The sequence below is a fragment of the Leptodactylus fuscus genome, chromosome 1, assembly GCF_031893055.1.
Source record: "Leptodactylus fuscus isolate aLepFus1 chromosome 1, aLepFus1.hap2, whole genome shotgun sequence".
NCBI classification, from domain to species: Eukaryota; Metazoa; Chordata; class Amphibia; order Anura; family Leptodactylidae; genus Leptodactylus; species Leptodactylus fuscus.
In genome coordinates, this window is record NC_134265.1 from 266,865,515 (window position 1) to 266,893,188 (window position 27,674).

Below are 27,674 nucleotides of genomic sequence, written 5' to 3' on the forward strand. Positions count from 1 at the left end.
CTGTGTGCAGGGGCCACTATGGGACATAATACTGTGTGCAGGGGCCACTATGGGGCATAATACTGTGTGCAGGGGCCACTATGGGGCATAATACTGTGTACATGGGCCACTATGGGGCATAATACTGTGTTCAAGCGCCACTATGGGGGATAATACTGTGTGCAGGGCCACTATGGGGCATAATACTGTGTGCAGGGGCCACTATGGGGCATAATACTGTGTGCAGAGGCCACTATGGGGCATAATACTGTGTGCAGGGGCCACTATGGGACATAATACTGTGTGCAGGAGCCATTATGGGACATAATACTGTGTACATGGGCCACCATGGGGCATAATACTGTGTGCAGGGGCCACTATGGGGCATAATACTGTGTGCAGAGGCCACTATGGGGCATAATACTGTGTTCAGGGGCCACTATGGGGCATAATACTGTGTGCAGAGGCCACTATGGGGCATAATACTGTGTGCAGGGGCCACTATGGTCCATAATAGCACGTACAGGGGGGATGCCGGTCAGTCGGGGTCGTCAGCATCGGTCTGGGGAGCCCATGTCAAAAGTTTGCCACGGTGTCCCGCCATTTGTAATTACACCAGTGATGACCATTGTTTTAAAACTGAAATAGCCAGAGTATTGCTGAACACTGGGAAAGTGTCCTTAAATAAAAACTACAGTTATAAAAAAGGAAATCGGTAGACGAAAAAGTTGTATGTGCAGGAGTTATTGGACAGCCAATGTCAGTCAGACACAAATGTCAGTCAATACAGCTATGAAGTGAAACTTTTCCTACTATGTGTAGCCCTATCATGAACTGTGAGGGCTCGCATTCACACACGTGTGTACACGGTATATACACACACTGATAGTGACAGCTCTTCTGCACACACACCGGTGGTCAGTCACACTCCCCTCCACAGCAGCACAGCAGTCTCTCACGCCGTCCACAGCCTTTGTTGTGATATCTTAGGCAGCACGTGATTGGCTGTGACGCCTTCTTTCTAATAATTGATTGGATGACCTGTACTAGTGACCGCCCCCTGTCGCTACCTACCGATTACGTCAGCACCGGGAGTGTTCCTACACACTGGCAAAATGGCTGCCTATCGGGGCCGGGTGCGGCGGTGAGCCGGTGTTTATTACAGGCGATGAGGTGGAGGCGGAGTCTACGGGATCGGTGAGAGAAATGTGTGGACAGGTTGTTGCTGGAGATGTTTTAGTTGAGCAGTATCTACTGACGTGGGAGCTGAAGCCGCCAATGTGTCAGGCAGTAGTGCTGTGTGACAAGTCTTTAGTGTGTAGAGTCTTATACAATGCAGGCTGTGCACCAGTGATACGTGTCCTGCTGTTCTGTGGCTTGTAGTCTGCTGATGCAGCAGTGACAGTGTGTCTATATAGTGTCTGATCAGTGGGAAGATACTGGAGGCTGCCACTGGGGGCGTGCTAATATGTCAGCACATTTCAGGAGGTTTCCAATGACAATATAAGAGTTTTGTGTTTGCTATAAGGAAATGTGGTGTATGACAGCTGTACCCTGACAATGCTAACTTATGGTGATGTCCATGGACTGTGGTGTTTGTGCTCAATGATGGCCCCATTACGACAAGCATCCCTCACAACTGAAATTCTGATTAATATTACATATTACCTCGATTACGATTATTGGAGGATTATTTTAGGAAACTCCTTTTGCATGCCACATCCCCTACATATATGCCACACTGTGACACTCATTTTGGTTTGTGTTATAGTTAGTTAATCAGAGCAATACAGTTTATGTACTGGCCCCTGGAGCCGAACCCCTTGGCTCTGTAGTGGACAGCGAGGGCCGTCCTGTTCTTATGCCAGGTAGGAGCCTTATGGATCCTCCCAGGCCTGTCATAGGAATATAACTATTGAGGATGGTTCAAGACCCGAGCTGCCGCTTTTTGTGACTTCACCTTCCAAAAAATTTGAATAAATAGCGATCAAAACATCAAACGTTCCTCGAAATGGTATAGATAAAAGGTACATCTGGCCTGCAAAAAAAGCCATTTGCAGCCCTGTATCTGGAGATATTTAAAAAAAATAAAAAAAATGTGTGTCAGAATATGGGAGCCTTCACACAGAGTAACATGCCGCTCCCATTGATTTCATTGAGAGTTAGGATCGTATACGCCGCGTTATTTTGCGGCCATGATTTTGCTCCTCAATGGGAGCTTTTACGGCACGCAAACTCTCACACGTCGTATACGTGTCAGATCACGCGGCACGTTACATCATGTGAACACACCCTATGACGACTCCAAGAATTTTTTATTTTGTTTTGCAAAGTTTTGGATTAAAAAAAATAATAATAAATTCTTTATATATTTAGTATCTCTGGAATTTTTCTGACCCAAGTCATACAGGTGATATGTCATTTTGGCTCTACAATGAACACCGTAAAAACAAAACCCTTAAAGAGGACCTTTCATCAGATCGGGCACATGCAGTTTTATATACTGCTGGAAAGCTGACAGTGTGCTGAATTCAGCGCACTGTCAGCTTTCCCGATCTGTACCCGGTGTAAAGCGCTATCGGTCCCGGTACCGTAGGGCTTTACAGTCAGAAGGGCGTTTCTGACACTTAGCCAGGGACGCCCTTCTGCCCAGCAGCGCCTATCGCGCTGTACAGTGTGCGCGGGGAGGAACGCTCCCTCTCCTGATAATACTCGGCTATAGACGAGCTGTGTGAGCAGAGGGAGGGGGCGTTCCTCCCCGCTCACACTGTACAGCGCGATAGGCGCTGCTGGGCAGAAGGGCGTCCCTGGCTAAGTGTCAGAAACGCCCTTCTGACTGTAAAGCCCTACGGTACCGGGACCGATAGCGCTTTACACCGGGCACAGATTGGGAAAGCCGACAGTGCGTTGAATTCAGCACACTGTCAGCTTTCCAGCAGTATAAAGAACTGCATGTGCCCGATCTGATGAAAGGTCCTCTTTAAGAAAGTAATGTAAATTTAAGTTTTTCTCCAATTCCACTCCATTTTGAATTTTTTTGTTTTTGTTTCCAGCTTCCCACTACTTTGTACAGAATATTAAATAATACGATTTGTACAATTTACCTCTCCCCCCCCCCCCAAAAAAAAATAAATAAATAAAAAATGAAATACTCATACGGGTCTGTGAAAGGAAAAATAACTAAGCCACAAGTACTTAAAAGGCAGGGTGTCAAAAATTAAAGTCAAAACATGTTTGGTTATAATGGTCTAAAAGCAAAATTGATTCAGTTGCCCTTAGCAACCAATCACAGCTTTTATTTTTGTATTCTCCTGAAAAATTAAAGCAACATTGTGATTGGATGCTATGGACAACTAAGACAGCTTTGCTTTCTTATCATTTTAACCACTTCTGGACCGCCCATTGGGTTTTATGTCCGGTTAGTGGTTGTCTTGTTCTGCAAGGATGTTCTGTTATTACAGCTGGAGCTCCTCTAGAGAAGGCAGAGAAGGTTTAGGGTAAGATCAGACAGAGTTTTTTTGGCCGCCTCAGGTTCCGGACCAAAAACGGGGTAGCCGCGACTGAAAGCCGGTGCACTGCAGCGGCATCCAGCTGGACACTCCGCTCCGGATTATGCCCAATGAATAGGCCTAGTCCGGAGAAGGGAGGGTATTCAGGCCGAATCGCGAGGCGAAACGGCCTGAAGAATGAGCATCTTGCTGCTTTTTCTGGGATCCAGAAAAAAGACCTGAGCGGCTCCCACTGATTTCAATGGGAGACGCCTTTTTGGTCAGGATTTTCAGGCGGATACGGCCTCAAAATCCTGACCAAAATACTCAGTGTGAACTTACCTTTATTACCATGCCTGCCTTCCTGATTGCTGTGTGCACAGAACTCAGTGAGTGCTGTGTACACAGCTATAGGAGCCGCCATGATGCAGCCCCCCTCTGACCCTGAGGTCACATGATCCGCCAGGTATTAGAGACTGTTAGAGCTGCTGGGCCCTAGAGAACCCAGATCATGTATTCTTCCTGTAACTGGGGCTAAATGTATCAGCTCCAGGGTCATTCCGTGTCAAGTGAACCAATGATTTTTCCCTCTATATTTTTAATTCTTTTGAGATTTTGTTATTTGGTAATAGTGTGTCAGAGAATGCAAAATGTGAAGAAAAAAAAATTGTAGAAATTTTTTTTGATTTTTAATTGATTTTCAAAGTTCAGAAAAAGTGCGAATTTCTGTGTTGCCTGCCTTTACATTTCTCCTCATAACTTAGGCTAGAAAAAAGATAGAGAAACAAAATAAACGCCATTCTACTCAGAACTATACAGGCTTTCACCAAATATGTCACAAGAGTATCTTTGTTAATATTTTACCCATGTGAACGCAAACGCAAAATTTTAAAACGCATTTCCGAAAAAAAACGTTTTATTTAAAAATTTCAAAAAAATGCACATGGGCCTGCTATGCCCTTAGCCACATCTGTACCAAAATTCAAGTTGGGATCGCGATGGGATTATATTTTAAAATATAACTATTACAGTGTCATTCCGAAAATCTTGAATTCAGATCTGTTCAGCCTGTGGTCTAAAAGTGTGGGGTCTATATGTGAGATATGTACAGAGAATGATCCACCTCACAAAATGTTAATGTTAACTAGTGTCAGACTAGCAGTATACAGGTCCTGTAATATGACACTAGAGTGGGACCATCTCTCTCAGAGGTGTGTTTCTGGTAGGACACTTATTGTAGTTCACCTCAGATAACAAAAATCAGATATTAACTCAGGTGGAGCCTAACACCATGACAGGCCGTACATACTCTTTGACACAAAAGGAAATGGCCATTGCTAGTAAGCGCTTATGGACAAGATTACATTTCACTCACTAGAAAGGACAAATTGATGATAAAAGGCCAGTAGTTTAAAAATGTCCTATTAATTGTTTGATTAGTTCATATTTTATAGAATGAGGATTTATCTACTGGACTATTTTTCTTAATAAATGACATGTTTAGTGATATAATAAAAAACAATTGTTACATGTATAAATAGGCGTTATAAATATTGGTTCTTGTACTCTTGTTAACATATAATTAGGATGAGACTATTTAGAAAATCGCACTTGAGGATATGAGCAGCTCTTTTCTTTCAGTTTGTTCAATGCATTCAGGTTGAAAATGCTGAACAAGCTGTGTTCTGATAAGGGCTCGTTCACATCTGCGGCCCGGTCTCCGTACTTAGGTTTCCGTTTCCTGCCTAAAACACAGGCAGGATACGGAAACCTGCAGGAGACTTTCTCACCCATTCATTTGAATGGGTGAGAAAGCTGTCCGGCCGTGCGCGGCGGTGAGCGTTTTGCGCTCTCCGCCGCGAAACCGGGTTTTATAATCCGGACACAGAGTCGGACATGCAGTACTCTGTGTCCGGATAAAAAAATCCGGTTTCGCGGCGGAGAGCGCAAAACGCTCACCGCCGCGCACGGCTGGACCCGGTCTATGGTTTCCGTCTTCTGGCATGCAGAAGACGGAAACCATAGAACGGAGACCCCAGACGCAGGTGTGAACCCAGCGTAAGATGTATTTGTTCTGGCACTTACAGTATTTGTTTTTTTTATGTTTTTTTTTATTGTTGCATATAAATGTTGAATTCAGCAAGTTGTAATTTGAAAAGAAAAAAGGAAGAAGCCACACAAACATAAAATCAGATGATTCAAGGCTTAAAAAAAAAAATAAATAAAAAAAAATAAAAAAAATAAATTGATCCCACTTTGGTCCCAAGTTGAAAACCTGTACAAATATAACCAAGAACACAAGTAACACAAATGCATTTTTTCACAATTTTAAAACATACTTTTTTTCACAATTGCGCATCAAAATTTTGAATTTGATTTCTCCAAAACAAAATATAAAGAAACATCGTCTTGTGACATATCAAATGAAAGCCGGTACCGCTCTGAGAAAAATGATGCCTCTCCCACCTATTTATCTCAATTCTAGCCCAAGATATGTTAAAAAATGTAAAGCCATACCAGGCCAAAATTCACACTTTTTCAAAACTTTAGAAGTCTATAAAAAATTAACTGATGAAGAAAAAAATTCAAAACTTTTTATTTGTAATTAACTTATGTTGTACTTCATAAAAAATAAAAATAAAAAAAATCTAAAGACGTCAGGTAAAAAAAATATTCCTATTTGGATCACTTGATATGGAATGACCCTTACCGACTGCTATGTGAGTTACAGATGTCAGGTATTGGGCTATAGAAGTTCTCTGTAGACAGGGCTTTAAATAAAAGGTTAAAACAAATGCTTACGGTTTACTGCACTGTGCAGTTATTTCATTTATCAGGTGTAATAAGTTGTATATAAAATTCCTGCCAAAATTTCATAGTTTTATATATGTATATTCTGTTGCTTCAGAACAGATGTTTTATGCTTGAGCAGGACACGGGAGTTTACATGTTTGTGCTCTTTGCTATAGGAAAGTAAGATTCTCATATGTATACAGTAATGCACACTGTTGTGCACTTTGTGAAGGGGTCTGGTGTCCATGGCTCTTCAGATGTTCATTGTTTTGTCCATTGCATGGAGGAAACCACTGTTCTAATTTGTGCTTCAAATGCTGTAAATCATCCCATGTAAAATGATGGAATCCATTCTGTCATCAGTCTAACTTAAGCATTTCTATACCACACTGAAAATTGCCACACACATGTGCAGTAGCAGCCTGTGCTGTACACACATATAGGAGAGAATAGCAGAGGGTGCTCACAGACACTTCCGGGGTGCACGCTAGCAACTAATCAGCATATAAATAAAAACAGGATAATTCAAAAACGACTGAGGCAATTTACATACAAAAGGTAGGTGTGGAAAGCCTTTCTAAAGGTTATGAAAGTATGTGCTTAGTTAAAAATGACTTTTTCCAATGATAGAGCCTCTTTAAAGGGATTCTTGAAAAAAACAACCCACCAATGTTCAAACTTCTGTCTTTAAACTCTGCCAAGCTAGACTAGATGTTCCAAGCTGCCAACGTTGATGCCAGCTGTGTACATTATGAACAGTGGGACCCCTGAGTGGCTGCAGCGGTCACATGCTGTCATATCTTGTCATCTCTGCCAGCTTGGAAACAAAGACCATCAGGATAACTGTGCTGAATTACAGTCGCAGCAAAGTGGATGGGTTTCTAGCGAATCCCATCCCCACTTTGTGGAAAAATATGTGCAGCGGAGATGCTGCCATTTCTAAAACCATCAAGGTTTTGGAAATCGCAGCTTGTCAATTATACCTAAAGAAACGCTGATGGTTTCCTTATAGATATAATTGAAATAGTCTGCAGAGGAAACCTGGTGTACTGGGCTCTTTAGCTTTAGGGAGGGATTTTTTGGAGGGATTTTTTTTTAGAGGGATTTTTTGGACGCCATGTTGATTTGCAGGGCCCTGGAAGTGCAAGTAAATTAGAATTCCCCAAGAAGTGACCCCATTTTGTAGGGGAAATTTTAGGGTCTCTGCCAACGTTACATGCCGTCCAAAAACCAACAGTCTAAATTAGGGCTCATTCACATCTGCGCCCTGCTGTGTGCCCAAACAGAAGTTTATGCCCACATGTATGACACTGGTGTCCCCAGGATAATGTTCTTAATGCCATATATGGGTATAAAATGCTGTTTGGGCACAGCCAGGTACAAAAGGGAAGGAGCGCTGTTTTGGTTTTTGGATGTCATGACACTTTTGCAGAGCCCATGAATTGGAAATAAAGTGGAATCCGAAGACATGAGACCCCATTTTAGAAACTACATCCTTCAAGGGATTTTTTTTTTTTTTTTAACTTATTTTATTAACTTTTTTAAAGTTTTTTTTACAGCAAGTAAAACATCAGAAAAGGGTGAACGAATTTGTACAGAGCTTGAAATACGAATAAACATAAAGTTAGATTTTTTTTTTTAGAGAATCAAGGAAGGGATTTATCAAATGTTGTAGCAGGCATTTTTAACCCTTGAGTGTTGCATTCATTTAATTTCCAGAAATGACTGCGCAGCTGATAATGAAGAGTGAAAATTGCTATTTTTCCAGGGATACCCCATTTCAGTGCCTGATTCACAAGCTGTGCCGAGCTTGTGTCAGCAGGGAAAAACACTTCAAAAATCCAGTGGGGATCCCAGACGCAACAGCATTTGTAGCATTCGACTCTGATACAAGCTGGATACAACTTACTACGCGCTGAAATGACATACCGTATTCGTGGAAAAATTGCCATTCTCTCCTTTCACAAGAGGCTGCACATTCATGTCTGAAAGATAAATTAATGCAAAGCTTGGTGATTAAAAATGCTCACTGTACCCTTATACCTCAAAATGGGCTAACATGTCAGGGGATTCCATTCTACTGTCATTTCAGGGGCTCTGCAAAGGTGTAATGGCATCCAAAAACAAATCAGTGCAAATCTGTGCTCCAAAAACCAAACAACACCTTCACAGCAGTTTATACCCACATATGACATTATGTCCGTTATCCCGGGTACACCAGTGTCATACATGTGACATAAACTGCAGTTTGGGCACACAGCAGGGCGCAGAAGGGAAAGAGCGCTAGGTGGCTTGTGTAGTGCAGATTTAGATGTTTTGCATCTGGCAGCCATGTCATGTTTACAGAGTCCCTGAGGTGCCAATAAAGTGGAATCCCCTAGAGAGTGACCCAATATTGAAAACTCCACCCTTCAAAGAACTTATCCAGGGGTGCAGTGAGTATTAGTATCCCAGATGTGAATGCACAGTGAAAAGTGAATATGTAAGCTGTGCACAGTGATTTGGAAACACCAACTTCCCTACAATTTCCCCAGTAGTTCCTTTAATTGAAGTGGGGAGGGGGGTCATTCTGGGGATCACTTCTGGTGTATTTTCCTTTGTAAGCTCTAAATATGGGGTGTACCCTGATATAGCTTGCACAGCTTATACATTTCCTTCCTGACACAGACAGTTTTGTCCTAAAGATATGGTGATTTGTTTTTCACATTGTACAAGCTATAATTTTTTTTAATTTTCCTTGTGATGTGGCCATGTAAGGGCTTGTTTTTTTGCAGAATGAAATTCATTTTCTAATTACTTCATATTGGGGTGTCTATAACTTATTAACAACTTTTCTTTTTTTTTTTTACCTTTCTGATTTTACAGACTAAAAATCCATTTGGGGAAAAAAATATTATTTTACCATCACCATATTCTAAGAGGCATAAAATTTTTATTTTTCTATTGATTGAGCTGGTTGAGTGCTTATTTTTTTCAGGAAAAGCTCTACTTTTTATTGGTACCATTTTGGGCTATATATGACTTTTTGATCACTTTTTATTCCATATTATCTGAAGCGAGTTGGCAAAAATTGTTACTTGTAGCGTTTTCATTTCCCGACATTTACCTTGCCGGTTAATGGTTTAGTTTTATATTACAGTTTATTATGGACTCAGAGATGCCAAATATGTAGTGTTTATACAGTGTTTTTTTTTTTTTTTACACTGTATAAGGGGAAAAGGGGCATTTTGTTGGGAAGTTTTATTTATTTTTTTATACTTGTAAAAAAAAATTATATATATATGATCGCTGGTTTAGTGTTATACACTCCAATGCAGAAGCATTGTGTATACTGGCCGTCCACCTATGCTTATGCACAGGATTCAAGAAGGCCCTGAAGACTCACCTATTCAGGAAGGCCTACAACCTCCAATAACACTATCACCGCACCGCCATCTGTATAGTCTCCCCCCCTCTCATTCTGTCTCTACCCCCCTTCCCTCATAGATTGTAAGCCCTCGCGGGCAGGGCCCTCTCCCCCACTGTGCCAGCCGATCACTGTTAGTATGATATGTACCTGTATATTTTGTGAATTGTATGTAACCCCCAAATGTAAAGCACCATGGAATTAATGGTGCTATATAAATAAACAATAATAATAATAATAATAATAATAGGCTAGGGTCAGGGGACAATCGTACACATCAGGGAGAGTGTTTGCCTACATAGGCAGTATGGAGACTTACAAGTCATTCCTGCTCCGCTTAGGGATTCTGGGTAAAAAATATATGCAAATCTATTCTCCAGGATGGAATTAGGAGAACAGAGTGCACTCTGTACACCACCCTATAGAGGGCAGCATCCTTAACATCATGAACGACTCAGTTATAAAGTCTTTTAATCATAATGTGGATTTAATTGCCAAATCAGTATTTCTGTCCCAAAAGGAACAGATTCCCAGCTATGGACAGCGCTGTTTCGGCCTATTGGGCCATCCTCAGCATAGCGTAGGGATACTGATTTGGCAGAGTGAGAGACTATAGACCAGGGTCGGGGGACATAGGCTGATAGGCCTTCATAGCTGATCCACAGAATAAGCCCTTTGCTGTAGAATAAACATCACGTGCCCCTCCCGTAGGCAGATCAGAGGGTGATGGGGGGTGGGTAAAGATACCAGGAGGCTAGGGCCACCCCTTGGATTCTGCATCAACTAATGGGGTTAACACCCGCAATCGGAGCTCTGCTCTGGCCACAGGTGTAAGATGTGGTTGTAAGTTGTTGCTTAAATCTGCGATCCGCTCTCGATGTCACCCAATTAGCTTTTCAGTGGCTGACATTAAAATGACATACTGGGATGTCATTTTGAGGGATGATACACCTTCCCATGATGTATCAGTACATCATTTTGTGTTAAGGAGTTAACAGAAATCTTTCTAGCAGACCAAAAGCACTTTACTCATTTCAGTACTTCTACTTATATGTCCTGCATGTCCTTGGCGCTGTTTCTGAGTGAACTGTGTTAACTTTTTTAATTTATTCTAGTGGCAACGTTATGGACTGTTCATATCACATTTTAGACTTGAGTTTAACTAGAAAGTGATGCTGAAAATGGACCAGTTTCTGTAGGACATACTGTGCTATCTTTTTACCATGGTTAGGTGTGTCATCTGTTATGAAGGAAGTTATGCTGAAAGATTACATTTATGAGCCAATAGAGAGAGAAATGGTTGTGCCTACATAGTATTGGGTTTGAGATATACTTGAGTTCTAGGTGTGTGTAGATGTGTTATATTGACAAACTCTGATGTAGTAAGTAAATTATGTGTTGTGGTGTCCGGTATTGCAACTACTTTATTTTAATTGTTACCTTTTTATGACCTATTTCCTGTTGTAAACAAATAATGTTGTTAGAACCTGTTGGAATTCCCTCTTTGATTTTGGGTAATGAAAGCTGTTGCTTATATAATGTACATATAATTAATTTAATTGGTCTCAAATACACTTTGGCTGGGACCATGTGGTATAGACACACTGATGAATTTCCATCAGGAAAGATTAAGTTACATTTCATCCATAATGCTGCAACTGTAGGCCGGCTGTTGTCCTGTGGGTCCTTAAAGGGATTGTTCAGTTTTGTTTTGTTTTTTGTTTTTTTATATTGATGACCTTACCTCAGGATAGGTCATCAATAACAGATCAACACCCCGATCCCCCTGCTTTTTTCTGGTACCATGGTGCTCATTGATTTTGGAGGACAAGACTATAATTATATTACACAATTACTATGAAGAGGATTAAGGAAAAATACATCTTTGTACCGTATTAGCCAGTGGATATGAAATATAAAGATTCAGAGTCTTCAGTAGTTGATACCTTTTTAATGGCTAACAAAAATGATGACAGACTGCGAGCTTTCAAGACTACTAAGTCTCTTCATCAGGCATGGTATGACACAATTTCTGAAGACATGCAAATTTATACACTAAAAGAGGCACAAGAATTAGGTGGCGGAAAGCAGTATACACACAAATAAACAAGTTAAAAACAAATTGTCAGTTCAAAGGATGGCCCTCTGAGGTTTTACGGTCCCTTTGGTAATGCCATGCTTATTTTTTATAGAAGGACATAAATCCATGTGACAGATTTAACCCCCTCTGGAATGTGTCAAAGGTGGTCATGAGTTTATACTCTTCTGTCACGTTCAAGAGGAGGTTAAATCTGTCGCATGGATTATGTCCTTCTATAAAAACTAAGCAACACATCACCAATGAAAGGGCCAAAAAAAGTCAGAGGGCCATCCTTTGAACTAATAATTAGTTTTTTTTTTGTTTTTTTTTTTAAACTTATTTGTATATACTGCTTTCCTGTGCTTCTTTTAGTGTATTAGGGCTAGTTCACAATAGGGGTTCCACGTGTGCAAATTCTGTCGCAGCTGCCACGAAGGGATGCTGGTGCAGCGCATCGGCATCCCATCGCAGCTTTCTGCTCCGGGTTAGGTCCAAATTAATGGACCAAGTCCGGAGAGTGCTGTCGCGAGGCGGATGCCATGGCTGAATCAGCCGTGGAATCCGCCTGAAGAAAGGGCAGCTCGTTTCTTTTTTCTGCGAGTGGGTACAAACTGCTAGCAGAAAAAAGAACGCTAATGGTCTACATAGACCTCTATTGTGAGGGGGCGGATTTTGAGGTGGACTCTGTGCCAAAATCCGCCCCCTCTTGCCCTGTGTGAACTAGCCCTAAATTTGCATGCCTTCAGAAATTGTCATACCATGCCTGATGAAGAGACCTAGTAGTCTTGAAAGCTTGCAATCTGTCATCATTTTTGTTAGCCATTAAAAAGGTATCAACTACTGAAGACTCTGAATCTTTATCCTTTATATTTTATAAAGAGGATTGTGTGGGATGTAAACAGTGAAAAGTCACACAGTTCACACTAGCACCGCAGCCTCTTAAAACCTGAAAATACTCAACAAATCTGCAGTATGTGCATGAGTGCATTAGTGTGGTGGTGTATAATATTTTGCCCTTTCTGATGAAGCTTGATACAGAAGCTAGGGGGTGAGTGGCCATGGACTTGGGTACTCTGAAACAAGAAATTTTAGAAAAACAGTGTTTAAATTATAGCACAAAAAGAAAATATTTTCCTGCTTGCCCTATGACTGTATAATTTGCGGATAATAGGGCTCCCATACAGGTGCATGGGGCTTTACTATAAGTTATCTAAAAGTGTAGCATGCTCCATTAGATGCCTTATGTACTGTGTTGTTCATCCCCAGAGGCATTCGCTTCTAGAGAATGACTTTGTACATAGGGCACCTAGCAGAGCATTGTACTAGGGCACACAAGGTCTAGCATGTGAAAAAGGCATTATGTTAAAATCCTCTGCATGTATTAAGCTACGATTTTCACAACCTAATCTGTAAATGTGATTGTCAGAATTATTTATTTGTGTATTTGGCAAAGTTAAAGAACATTTCAGAACGTCCTACTTTTGCCAAATGACTGTATTCTAGTGTTTCGCAGGAGGAAGAACACTCACGATCTTCAAGGGTGGATAGTTGACCATCAATAAAGTGATCATTTCTTAGATGGACACTACAGAAAGCTTCTTGTGTTCCTCTGTAATGTTTGATGTAGAGGTCATTGGCAAGCATTAGGAGTCCCTGGTATCATCTGATAACCGTCAATAGCTTGTGCCAGGCTGGATTGTCTGCATCTCTAATTCATGACCTGGCTCTTTCAGCCATTGATTGTAACTTTAGGTTGCATAGACTACAGATAATCCCTCATTTACATTTTGCAGATGCTTTTGAGCCTGACTTCTGAAGTTTCAGCTAAAAGTTTTAAAATGTTACCCCCTCTGCAATGTAAATGATTAGTAAAGTACCTCTTCCTGTGTCTGTATATTTTTAGAGCATTTACCTTTCACGGCTATTGGAAGACAAGTATGTCTATGATGGGGCAGATTTATGAAGACTGGTGTTATTGACCAATGGGCTCTCTTTGCAGAAAAAGTCCCAAACAAAAATTGGGACTTTTTATGCTTTGTATGCCAGAAAACTAGCAAACCATGCATAATATATCTGCCCTGATGGCTTTTCATTTGTGTTTATGCTGTGTGACTGAAAAGGAGAAAGTTACTATACAGTAAAACTTACCGTATATACTTGAGTATAAGCTGACCCGAATATAAGCCGAGGCCCCTAATTTTACCACAAAAAACTGGGAAAACTTATTGACTCGAGTATAAGCCTAGGGGGGAAATGCAGGAGCTACTGGAAAATTTCAAAAATTAAAATAGTCAGAGTTTTTGGGTGCAGTAGTTGCTGGGGAAGGGGAGGGGTTGTTTTGGTTGTTTGTCTACCCCTTCCCTGAGCTTGAGGACTGGTTTTTTTTTTTCCCCCCACTTGGAATTCAGTCTGGCTGAATATAGGGGATCTGCAGTGCTCCTATTAACCCCTTCCCGACAGAACATGAGTACTGCAGATCCCCTATATTCAGTAGACTGGGCACTCTCAGACACAGGGATACCTAATGTGTATGTGTTTCGCAGTAATTTTCTACTTTTGTATGTATTCTAGGAAAAGGAGTGATTTAGAACTTTTATTTTTATATTTTTTTTAAATCTTTTTTTTTTTTTGCACTATTTTATGGGAGATTCTATACATTAATATTGTGGCTGGTCATAGACCCCCCCCCCCTAAAAAATAAATAAATATATAAATAAGAAAAAAAAAATTAAAATATATATATATATATATATATATATATATATATATATATATATATATATATTTACGCTCACCGGCCACTTTATTAGGTACACCATGCTAGTAACGGGTTGGACCCCCTTTTGCCTTCAGAACTGCCTCAATTCTTCGTGGCATAGATTCAACAAGGTGCTGGAAGCATTCCTCAGAGATTTTGGTCCATATTGACATGATGGCATCACACAGTTGCCGCAGATTTGTCGGCTGCACATCCATGATTCGAATCTCCCGTTCCACCACATCCCAAAGATGCTCTATTGGATTGAGATCTGGTGACTGTGGAGGCCATTGGAGTACAGTGAACTCATTGTCATGTTCAAGAAACCAGTCTGAGATGATTCCAGCTTTATGACATGGCGCATTATCCTGCTGAAAGTAGCCATCAGATGTTGGGTACATTGTGGTCATAAAGGGATGGACATGGTCAGCAACAATACTCAGGTAGGCTTTGGCGTTGCAACGATGCTCAATTGGTACCAAGGGGCCCAAAGAGTGCCAAGAAAATATTCCCCACACCATGACACCACCACCACCAGCCTGAACCGTTGATACAAGGCAGGATGGATCCATGCTTTCATGTTGACGCCAAATTCTGACCCTACCATCCGAATGTCGCAGCAGAAATTGAGACTCATCAGACCAGGCAACGTTTTTCCAATCTTCAATTGTCTAATTTCGATGAGCTTGTGCAAATTGTAGCCTCAGTTTCCTGTTCTTAGCTGAAAGGAGTGGCACCCGGTGTGGTCTTCTGCTGCTGTAGCCCATCTGCCTCAAAGTTCGACGTACTGTGCGTTCAGAGATGCTCTTCTGGCTACCTTGGTTGTAACGGGTGGCTATTTGAGTCACTGTTGCCTTTCTATCAGCTCGAACCAGTCTGGCCGTTCTCCTCTGACCTCTGGCATCAACAACGCATTTCCGCCCACAGAACTGCCGCTCACTGGATGTTTTTTCTTTTTCGGACCATCCTCTGTAAACCCGAGAGATGGTTGTGCGTGAAAATCCCAGTAGATCAGCAGTTTCTGAAATACTCAGACCAGCCCTTCTGGCACCAACAACCATGCCACGTTCAAAGGCACTCAAATCACCTTTCTTCCCCATACTGATGCTCGGTTTGAACTGCAGGAGATTGTCTTGACCATGTCTACATGCCTAAATGCACTGAGTTGCCGCCATGTGATTGGCTGATTAGAAATTAAGTGTTAACGAGCAGTTGGACAGGTGTACCTAATAAAGTGGCAGGTGAGTGTATATATACAATATATATATATATATATATATATATATATATATATATATATATATATATATAATTTTTTTATTTTTTGCTGACTCGAGTATAAGCCAAGGGGGGGCATTTCAGCACAAAAATTGTGCTAAAAAATTCGGCTTATACTCGAGTATATACGGTAATCTTTATTTAAGTCTATTATTAAAATCAGGGAACCTAAAATGATTAAGCATAAAATAAGACAGTAGTAGTAGTAGCCCCAGCTTAAGAGTTCACAAGAAAAGTGTGTTCACTGACTGGCTCCACAACAGCTTATAAGGAGTAGAGAAAAAAAATGACAGTGGTAGACTCTCTTTAAAAAAAAGTTGACCTTCCATTTTCTGAAACCTAATACAAATGGAAAGCATTTGGGTTTTATCCTGTAGTCTAGCAATTATTAATGTCTTTTGCTCTGATGTTCTGACTTTTTTTTCCCCCTGTTGTGAATTTCCAGTACAAATGCTCTAGGTAAGGGAACTTTCCCTGGGTATAGTCACATGAAGCAGATTTGTAGTAGACATTTCTGCAACTGAGACTCTGTTCTATACATGTGAATTGAGATTATATATATATATATATATATATATATATATATATATATATATATATATATACTGTGTGTGTATATATATATATATATATATATATATATATATTTTTTTTTTTTTTTACATCATGACTATGGATTGCTGTAAGCCCTATTCATTAAATAGGGCAGTTCGAGATATTTCTGTAACAAATCTGCAGCGTATACATATATTCTCATGTCAAGCCAGGTAATAACTGCTAAAAAATACAGAACAGAAAAAAGAACCAGCCCCTGCCCCTCAATAACATGCTGCACTACACAGTCTGTGCTCAGATGGGTAAGCATACTCAGTATGGCTACACAATTTTGAAGCTAATACCTCACTTTTACACGTGTTTTTTGCTCCAGGCAAGAACTGGAAATAACACCTCTTATGGCCAATCGTGCAAATTTTCTCCTTTTATCAAGCATAATAACTAGACTATTTATATATTTAATATTTTTTTGTTCGTAACACAAAGCTTCATTGCCTTTTTATTTGCTCTTTTTGCAGGTTATTCTCTCAGACATAAGCTGGCAGCAGATGTCACTTTACATAGGTTACATTGCTAGGTGATAAAGTAGAAACTATCACTACCATTGTCCTGTCTTCAGGCTTCATTCTTATAATTGGCAGATTCTGTGCTAGAAGAAGCACGCGTCGTGGCCATTTTGACAGGATCTATTTTCTACAGCACCTCTTTCCCACATACTTTATTTTTTTTGTTGACTTTTAAGTTTTTTTTTTTAGCTGCTCTTAGAAAAAGTATGTTACTAATATCAACCATTCAGATTGTTTCTTGGAAGATTGGAAGCCTTAAATTATAATATTTTATCAGCACTGGCTCCTCCAACAACATAAGATTGAGTTTCTTGAAAGCTTTCCGTAAGTGAAGGTTACAAGAGGATAGCTTGGGCTAACTAAGGGTGGTTTCACACGGAGTTAACGCTCCGCTCATTCTGACACGTAAACATGTGCCAAAGTGAGCGGAGTAAAACAGAATCCCATTGAGTTCAATGGGTTCTGTCTTACGTGCACTACCCATTGAACTCAATGGGATTCTGTTTTACTCTCCTCACTCTAACACGTGTTTACGTGTCAGAATGAACGGAGTGTTACTCCGTGTGAAAGCAGCCTAACACTGCATTAGGGATTCATTGCACAGATTTTTAGTTAACCTTTTTCCACATGGTGCTGAACAATGACCATTAGGTTTCTTTTGCTTTTGTTTTTACTTATTTTGGGCAGGGCATTAAGCGGCTAGCTTACTTGTTCTTGAGATTACTATGTTGTTTCTGATTGACATGACTTTTTTCATTGTTAGTGTAATTTTATGTTATGCAATGCGTTTGGAAAATCTTCAGACTCTTAAATCCTGCACTCAATACCCCATTATGAGAATGTGAAAACAGAATTTTAGACATTTTTACTAATTTATTAGAAATGAAAAACCCAATGGTTTCTTAAGCTGAGCTCCAAAGATCCTGTGTGCAGATAGGAGAAACTTCCAGAAGGTCAGCCATAGCTGCAGCATTCCACCAATGTGGGCTGTATTGAAGGGCTGGCTGATTAATCGAAAAATAACCAAAACTGAACATCAACCCAGATAACCAACATGATTTTGTTCTCTTCAATTATTTTGGTCCAGATAGTACAATATTTGTGAGGTTCCACATGCAATTTTGTTCAGACCGAACCCGTCTGAGCCAAAACTACTATTATACTCTGGGGTCTCTTCAGATCCCAGAACATAATAAGCGGAGGCCCAGGGGAGGCGACCAGACAGCAAAAACAGTACTCTCCTCTCCTGGACTCTTCTAGTCTTCTACCTTACATCAGGGACCACTGAGGCCTGAGATAGGGCCTCAGCAGTCATGTGGGCTACAGCTGCAGTGATCTAGGGAAATATAATTTTTTTTGTAAGGCTAAGTAATTTAGAAAGTAGGTGGGGTGAGGGGAGCTTAAATGATAGTTTGCTGTGTCTGTCAGCGTAGTGTCCAGAGGCTGGAGGCGCTACCAGGAGACAGACCAGTTCACCAGGATACGTGGAGGGGACCATAGGAGGGCAACAACCCAGCAGCAGGACTGCTACCTCCGCCTTTGTGCAAGCAGGAACAGGAGTAGCACTGCCAGAGCCCTGCAAAATGACCTCCAGGAGGCCACAAATGTGCACTTGTGTGCACAAACAGTTAGAAACTGACTCCATGAGGATGGTATGAGGGCCCGACGTTCACAGATGGGGGTTGTGCGCACAGCCCAACACCGTGCAGGGCACTTGGCATTTGCCACAGAACACCAAGATTGGCAACTTTGTCACTGGTGACCTGTGTTTTTCACAGATGAGCAGGTTCACACTGAGCACATGACAGACGTGACAGAATCTGGAGACGCCGTGGAGAGCGATCTGCTGCCTGCAATATCCTTCAGCATGACCGGTTTGGCAGTGGGTCAGTAATAGTGTGGGGTGGCATTTCTTTGGAGGGCTGCACAGCTCTCCATGTTCTAGCCAGAGGTAGCACTGACTGCCATTAGGTACCGAGATGAGATCCTCAGACCCCCCTGTGAGACCATATGCTGGTGTGGTTGGCCCTGGTTTCCTCCTAATGCAGGACAATGCCAGACCTCATGTGGCTGGAGTGTGTCAACAGTTCCTGCAAGATGAAAGCATTGAAGCTATGGACTGGCCCGCCCGTTCCTCAGACCTGAATCCGATTGAGCACATCTGGGACATCATGTCTCCCTCCATCCCCAACATCACGTTGTACCACAGACTGTCCAGGAGTTGGCAGATGCTTTAGTCCTGGTCTGGGAGGAGATCCCTCAGAAGACCATCCGTAACCTCATCAGGAGCATGCCCAGGCATTGTAGGGAGGTCATACAGGCACGTGGAGGCCACACACTACTGAGCCTCATTTTGACATGTTTTAAGGACATTACATCAAAGTTGGATCAGCCTATAGTGTGTTTTTCCACTTTAATTTTGGAGGCGACTCCAAATCCAGGCCTCCATTGGTTAAATTTGATTTCCATTGATGATTTTTGTGTAATTTTGTTGTCATCACATTCAACTTTGTACATAACAAAGTATTCAATGAGAATATTTCATTCATTCAGATCTAGGATGTGTTATTTGAGTGTTCTCTTTATGTTTTTGAACAGTGTCTGCTCAACAATCATTTTAGATCGTCTCAGATCACAGGACGGCCAGGGTTTCCTGGGATGGAGAATTACAAAAACTATTTATGTGGGTTCCCAAGTTATATGAAGTAATTAAAAGGGTAACATTGTTATTTTAAAGTAGTCCTCGTGTAAATTGGTATAATGGGGAGCAGTATTAGACCCCATTGCTGCTCCTTGGTGTTTTACTAAGACATGTCAAAAAAAAAAAAAAGGAAATGAAGTATAGTGAAATTCCTGTATTCCACAATATATCCTGTGTTGAGGCCAGAGCATGTGAAATGGCTTCGGCCAGGCTCTTCTCACAGACTCACAACTGATGTCAGAATAACAGTTTCTGGTATTGAGAGTGTTTGTCATTTCTGCCTGAAGTCAGTCACAGTTAATCACAATCTCTTAAACGCCGATCCCAATAGGTTGCTATTGGTATAAACATTGAGTCACTACAGTTATATTAGGTCTACCTGGAGGCTTGTCTGACCTATTATGTACTTTAGGCAAACAATACACAACAAACCTTGTACTGAAATATAGTGTTTGAGGTTCTTATATTAGAATGCCCTTACTAAATGTAGTGTTCATTCACATCACTGAATTGGAAAAATGGTGGTCTAAAAATAATGAATAAAATGTAACTTTTATTACTAAATAGATAAAAATCAGTACATCATTAATGCACACGCCCATGGACATAAACCAAAATAAATAGTATAGCTAAGGAACTGCCAGGAATAAAATACTTATGTCAAGCCAATGTAGTACAAAGGCAGGAGTATTGGAGGTAATGTGAACAAATATCAAAACCACACCCCTTGTCTCTCAAATGAAACTGGCCTAGTCCAAGATAGCTAGAAAAACATCTACCCACTCTGTAACTATATGGTTAAAAAATGTCACTAATAGACAATAAACGTCTAGACTTATTTGTGCCCATAATCATTTATGCACAATTGAATTGGTGAATCCGTGCTGAGTCTCTTAGAGTATCCCTTAATTCAGACAGTCGCACTCTCTTATTCTGAGAACTTACATTAAGGTTTCCCTGGTGTATAGACTAATGAATGTCTAATAATCTTCTGTCTCAAATAGTGTTGTCCCAACGCGTTTCTCTCCACAACAACAGGGTTCATCACCTTAGTTGGAAAAACATATAGTAGGAGTATAGATACATATTTCTCTCCCAGATTCCTGATATATGTGGAGTCCAGGGCGGATCTTGAATAAGTTGCAGCCCAGGTGTGGGTCATAGGGTTGTTACTGGCCATAAAAGGCTGCAGAGCCTGCGAGGAGAGGAAGTGCCTGGGTCTGTCCTGACACTAAGCCTTGTGTATGGTACAGTGTTGTTTTGGTTGATTCGTGTGGCTGAAGTAAGCCACATGTACAGTTAGTATTTTCTGTTTAGTTAGCGCTCAGACGAGCCTTTTTGTTTTGCCTGAAGTTAAGGCTGTCTTTTATTTTTCTTATCCTGTGCCTAACATAAAGGTTTATTTATTTTGCTGTTTTTTAAATAAACTGGTTTTTGCTGCAAGGTTTGTGTTCCTGTCTCTGACTGGTTGGGTCCGCACCCCTGCTCCTACCAAGCTACCTTTCCCACATTCAGTTAAAAGGGCTCTATCACTAGGAAAAGTAATTTTTAACTAATCACACCTTTGCATAGCCTTTAGAAAGTCTGTTTCACACCTACCTATAGTATGTAGATTGCCTCAGTAGTTTCTGAATAAGTCCGTTTTTATTCATATGCTAATTAGACTGGTGCACGATAGATCGTGCACACCTCTTCTATTGTTTTCTATGGGAGACTGCTGCTGCTGCTGATGATGATGAGGCAGCTTCCTGTTTGCCTCACACACATAGGAGATAATAGGAGAGAGGAGGCTGCTGGGAACTTCCTGTGCTGGCTGGAAGCTCATTAGCATATGAATAAAAACGGACTTATTCAGAGACTACAGAGGCAATCTACATGCAAAAGGTAAGTGTGAAATAGACTTTCTAAAGCCTTTGCAAGCATGTGTTTAGATAAAAATGACTTTTCCCAGTGATAGAGCCCCTTTAATAAAGTCCCTGTTATCAAAGATTTTACCATTTTAAAGTTTGCCCTCTTAGTGATATACTCGCCGGTTTTGCATCCACTACGCTTGTATGTACCATGGTATCTGTTTTTCACCAATCATGTACCACTAGCCACGGCAGAGGGAAGATGACGATGAACTAGGCAATCTTTTCAATTCCTACTCAAAGTAATGGAAGGATTTTCTACAATAAGACACTCAAAATCTAAGTCTAGGCTCAAGATGCCCAAATAGGATTGCAAAATTGATCTAACCAGAAGATGTTGCGTATCGAAATTCCCAATTAATCTGATACACTATATCTTTCTGGCTAGTAGTAACTATTTGTTAGTTGATACAGCTGCATCTTCTAGCTGATTTCAGTACTGATTTCCCTATCATGTCAATGCCAGTTGTGCTCAAGACTGCAGAATTGGACTTTACCTATTGCAGCTGCCTTTCCCATGTACTATTTGTGGCTCATGTTACCCCCAGGACTTACAAAAAGGCTGAATTACATAGAAAATTGTACGATTGTATGTGGCAGATTAGTGTGTCGAGGAGTGAGGCATCTAAGTCTTCGTGTATCCACAGTGAATTTGCAACCCAGTTCTCCGCAAAATTGGATTTTGGCATGGGTTCCAAAGGCTTACCCTAACCAGTATCCATAACCATTGTGTTATCTTTACATTTTGTAGCATAAGACGCTTTTAGATACTGATGCTCTTGTTTTATTTTAAACCCAAAGTTGAGTTGGTGCCTAAAGGGATAAGACATATAACCAAAAGCTTTATATAAGGTAATTCTTTAATAGACCCATAGTGGGGAAATTTTGTGTTACAGCAGCATAGTAATACAGATGCAGGATAATACACAGTAATATAATACAGAATTAGACACATATGCTGAGAAAAGAAGATTTGCTAGGAGTCCATAGCAGCTAAGGAAGAGAAGAAAGAAGGAAGACTTCAGGATCATTTAGTTCTCTGTGCGGCGTGATCTTCGCTTGGTCTGATGTAGATTATGTAGCCTGATCGCGGTTGGGAGGAAGTATCTCTGGTAGCGCTCTCTCACACTTGGGGTGAAGCAGTCGGTCACTTACATGTGGTGGGATTTATTCTCCCGCATGGAGCTCACTACAGACAGTATCCTTCTGTCACCCACCATCTGTACTGGGTCCAGGGGGCTCCCCAGGACAGAGCTGGCCTTTCTGATCAGTCTGTCAAGTCTATTTCTGTCCCTGGTTGATATACTGCTCCCCCAGCAGGCTACACTGAAAAAAATGGCTGAAGCAACCACAGAGTTGAAAAAGGCCCTAAAAAGTGTCCCTGTACTCCATAGGCCCTCAGCCTCCTGAGCAGGTAGAGTCTGCTGTGGTCCTTTCTGTGCAGCGTATCCAGATGATCAGCCCAGTCTAGTTTATTATTGAGGAGCCCACCCAGGTACTTATAGGTCCTGACTATCTCAATACATTGTCCTTGGATCTCCACTAGGATCGGAGCACTTCTCCGTTTACTAAAGTCCACCACCATCTCCTTGGTCTTCCCAGCATTAATCCTGAGGTGGCTCTGCTGACACAATTCAACAAAATCCCCGGTCCCTCTGTCTAGTGAGTTTTATGTGGTTTTTTTTTTTGGTTTTTTTTATAAATCCATTTCTACTTTTTGCATTAAAAATTGTAAACTGTAAAGTACCAGTAGGTAATTTTATTTATTGACTTCTTTTAAATGACCTACTAGGGTAGGTCACAGATATCCAGTAGGGGCTGACACATGTCCCCACACCCCAATCAGTTATTTGGACCTGCTGCAGGGGGCCTATGTGTGGAGCTGGAAGCTGGTGGCTTTGTATATTGTGTTGTGGCCTAACTGGGTTGTTACACCTTAGCTTGCTTTCACTGCAGTAACTTTGCATGGTCACTATACAATGTATGGAGTCTTCTGCATCCAGTTCTCTACACTATATAGTACGAGGCCTGGCAACATGCCTGAACAGCTCATCATTGCAGGGTCAGGTGACGACCTCCATGGTCAGATAGTGATTGCCTATCCCACGGACTCACCATCAAAAAGATAAAAAAATCTCGGAAAAACCCATTAAAGGCAATTGTGTATCCATTATAATATTGCATTTTCTCCTACCCAGCAAAATCATGCCATAGATCATAGAGTAAAATGAGAATGGCATTTCAAGCATAGGCATGTATAACTATGTTAAATATGTGGATTGCAAATACTTGTGTCATTTGCTTTATGCTGACGAAAGATATGTTTTCTAGTACAGACTACTCCTTTCTTCAGTAAACACCGTTTCTAGGTTGTTTCTACACACACATTAGATTAGTCATCTATTTATTGATCCAGTTCTTTCAAATAATATTATATCTACAATATGCTAGGTTCTCACTTGAAGTATAACTAAACTTTCGGACAACTTTTGATTTTTTGAATATATTTTATTAACACATTTTGTCTCTTTTCTGTGAAATCCTGTATCTCTTTATTATTTTTCTTGTTTCTGTAATGAGAGCTGTTCCTGCCTCTCTCTGAATGTTACTGTGTATGGAGTATGGGGCTTGGAGTATAGAGGAGTGTTAAATGTAGAGAAAATAAGGGGGGGGGAGGGTCACTTTAAACAGTTACATTGTGGGCATTATGACGTTCATACAACATCCTCATTTTCTCTGCATTTTGCACAGTCCATACTCCATACACAATTACTTAATGAGAGGCAGGAACCCCTCTCAATACAGAAGCCAGGGAAAAAATGAAGAGATTCAGGATTTCATAGAAAAGAGCCAAAATGTGTTAATAAAGTATATTACAAAATGTATTAATGACACAAATGCTGCCAGAAAATCAAAAGTTGTCCGAAAGTTATGCTTTAAGGTTACGTTCACATCTATGGCAGAGACTCTGTCACGTCTGAAAATCAGTGGAAGAAAATGTCCAGCTAGGAGGACTTTTTCCTCTGTTGGTGTAAATTTTAAAGCAGTGGATCTCATTATAGTCAATGGGGTTCATCAGACGCCGTGTGTTACTTCTATTTTAGCAATCTGCCTATCCTTTGTTCTGGTCCCTTGATGGACCAGCACAACAGAGACGTGACACTAGTGTGAACCTAACATAATGACATATTTCTTTGTCTGAATAATAGCAAAGTTGAATGAAAGCTAGTAATTGGCGAAATAAAACAAAGTGAGTCGTCTCCTTTTACAGTTCTTCTGTTCCTGCACTGGCAGCGCGGCTATTTCAGAAACTCCTTTTTAATAAGGGAGAAAATATTCGTTTATTGTTTAAAGGGGTATTCCATAAAAGTAAAATTGTATGAAAACATCTTGGTTTAGGGCTACATTGCGACTTTTGGAACTGCTATTAATTGACTTTAAGGCCTTACGTGCAGCATCTGTTTCATAGCCATTTTGCATCTGTGGGGCATCCTTTTCATTGATTCCTCATAGAATTCAATCTATTGATGGACCAGTGAAAATAGACAAAATAGGACATGTCTTGTATTGTAAATGGTCTGTTAAAATGGACTGTCAAAGAAACTTAAATGTGTTCCTTAGAAATCAACAAGCTGTGAACGTGGTGGACACTTGGCTGTTTTTCACTGTTGTGCACCTGAGGCTGAAAATATTGCGCTAAAGCTGCAGAACAAATGAATACATTTATTAAACTGTTGCTCATAGCAACCAATCAGGGCACAGCTTTCATTTTTTAGGAGTAGAGTACAAAACTAAAGCCACGCTGTGATTGGTTGCTATGCACAACTAAGACACTTTTGCTTTTCGACAGCTTTTGAGTTGTATGCGCTCTTGTGGGCTGCAGCCGGCCTAAGGTGTTGGAACGTGATAACCACAGCCATGTTTGTCTCTCAGATACAATGTTACTCTAGTTTGCTACCTCTTCTCTGCCACTCTTAACATTTTGGCCAGTATGATGTGTAAAAATAGGACATGTCACGGCTGGAGTCAGTTACCGGTGAAATGCCCCATGTTGACTCCTTGGCGCTCAACAAAGGAGTAGACTCAACGGCTTTGACACTGGAGTGGCAAAGAATCTGTTGGGTTGGTGGCATGTCCTGTAGCATAGTACTGTATAGAAATGGGAGCTGGGAAACAGGAAATTAAGTTTTATAAGTGATAACAAAATCCAAAGCACTTATGTGACTTTTGTCAGTACTTTCCACTTCCAGTATGGTCAGACTTTGAGAATGCTGGTGAGCCTGGGACTTTCAAAGCAGAAGTCTTTTATACCAAGGCTCTGGTGTTAATTAGTTTTATTTATTTAGTTATTTGGTGTTTTATATGATATTTTGCTGTTGTGATAATATTATAGCACACCAGTTTATTCTGAATGTGAATAATGTCCAAGGTCGCGGTTATTGTTGGCTAACTATTTTCTTGTTACAGGGAGTGAGTCAGAAGACTGCTCACAATGGACACCACTAATGACAGCTTTGTCCCATCTATCACTGAACTTGAAGGATATCTCACTGAACACAATTCCAATGTAGTATGGCTGCTTGTAGGTAAGTTACAACATATAGAGCTCACATTCTTTATTCTGTCTTCCCTATGAAAATTGACAATGGCGGATTGTATAGCTGTTCACTTTCCTGTCGCATGACAACTATAGTGTAAACTGCAGACAAATGTTATAGAGACACCAAGCAGATTTTGCTATAGTCGTGTAGGAAAAAAATATGATCTAGTCATTTATTCCTTTTTTTCTTTTAGTCCCTCTTACTTAGAAACGGTCATCTAGTCATGGGGGCAATCCTGTCAGTGATTGACAAACTGTCTCTGTATGCAGAGCCATACATGGAGACCTCTGTTACTGATAGGACCAGCGCCATGACTAGATGACCGTTTCTAACCAAATCTATGAATAAATGGTGGTGTAGGAAGAGAGATAGCAAGTTCCTTCTTTTCTGTAACATGTAAATTTCCCTTTAAGCAATGTGTGTGGGGAGAAATGACCAGCGCTGTAAATTATATTAGCTGGCGAGGGCTCAACCACTGCAAATGTAGTGTGGATCCAAATAGACTAGAAGGAGCGGTAATGGACAGTTCTTTCTGGTATCCACAGGGAATTGTATATACAAAATATATAGAATATCAACTACAAAGCATATTCCCAATTCAGTCACAATCTATTAGTGGGTTTAAGGTTGGCATTCGAAATCTAAAAATAGAAATATCATCATGAAAATAAACTATAACGAATATAAAAATACATATCTATCTATCTATCTATCTATCTATCTATCTATCTATCTATCTATCTATCTATCTATCTGTCTATCATCTCTCTATCCTGTTCTAATGCCAGTAAACAGTGTCCAAGATGTGGCAGCAGTGAAAGCACACACTGCCCCACTTGAATGTTTTTCTTGCATAACTGAAACACTGTTTCTTGGCATGTAGGAGAGGTTCTGTATGTAGTTTATGCATTTTTTTTAATTGTTCTATTTTATTTTGAATTAATATACTTCTCTTTTTAGATTTTGTTTGTTGATAATAAAACCACTATTAGAGCTTGAGAGGAGGCTGAATTGTGAATATTCATTCCAATGCTATAAATTGTTGTGTAAAGCTTTCCAAGTGTGTGTTATCATGAATTGTCTTATGAATTGTGTGGGAACAAAAAATAAATCTGGCCATTTTCCAGTTCTGGGCTTTGGCAGCTCCTTCCTTACGATCTGTGTAGTCCCCCTCTGGGTACATTGCTGCGGAGACATAACACTGTTTCCACACAGGCCATGTTCTAGGAATGTTTGCGTGTATGGTTTTCTTTGCTGTGACTTTTAGTAGCCTTTCTCTCTTCTGAATCTCTTTCATTATTAGTACACATGATAATCTGGCCGTAGATTAACACTTACAATGTACTGAATCCTTTGGCGGCTATGTATCTCCAGTTTATGCCATCAGTTATCATTCTGGGGAGACGTCCCAATTAGACAGCTGCTACATGGTAGATTTTTACCTTTCGGCTGTGTGTACCCTTTAAATCAGTCATGTTTCTTTGCTTTTGCCCTTTAATTGCTATTTGAAGCTTACAGAAGCCTTAAAGAGGACACCAGACTCTTATTAATGTGCCGTT

General features: G+C 40.6%; 1 protein-coding gene across 9 annotated transcripts in view; it reads left to right on the forward strand.

The window, feature by feature from the left end:
- The first annotated feature begins 1,040 nt into the window (after window positions 1-1,040).
- Window positions 1,041-27,674, forward strand: part of BLTP1 (bridge-like lipid transfer protein family member 1) — a 204,638-nt gene continuing 178,004 nt past the window's right edge. For all 9 annotated transcript variants that reach the window (XM_075287049.1, XM_075286973.1, XM_075286984.1 and 6 more), the window contains exons 1-2: window positions 1,041-1,176; window positions 25,982-26,100. In XM_075287049.1, the coding sequence (XP_075143150.1) occupies window positions 26,007-26,100 (94 nt within the window). In that variant the 5' untranslated portion in view covers window positions 1,041-1,176; window positions 25,982-26,006. The remainder of the gene's footprint in view (window positions 1,177-25,981; window positions 26,101-27,674) is intronic.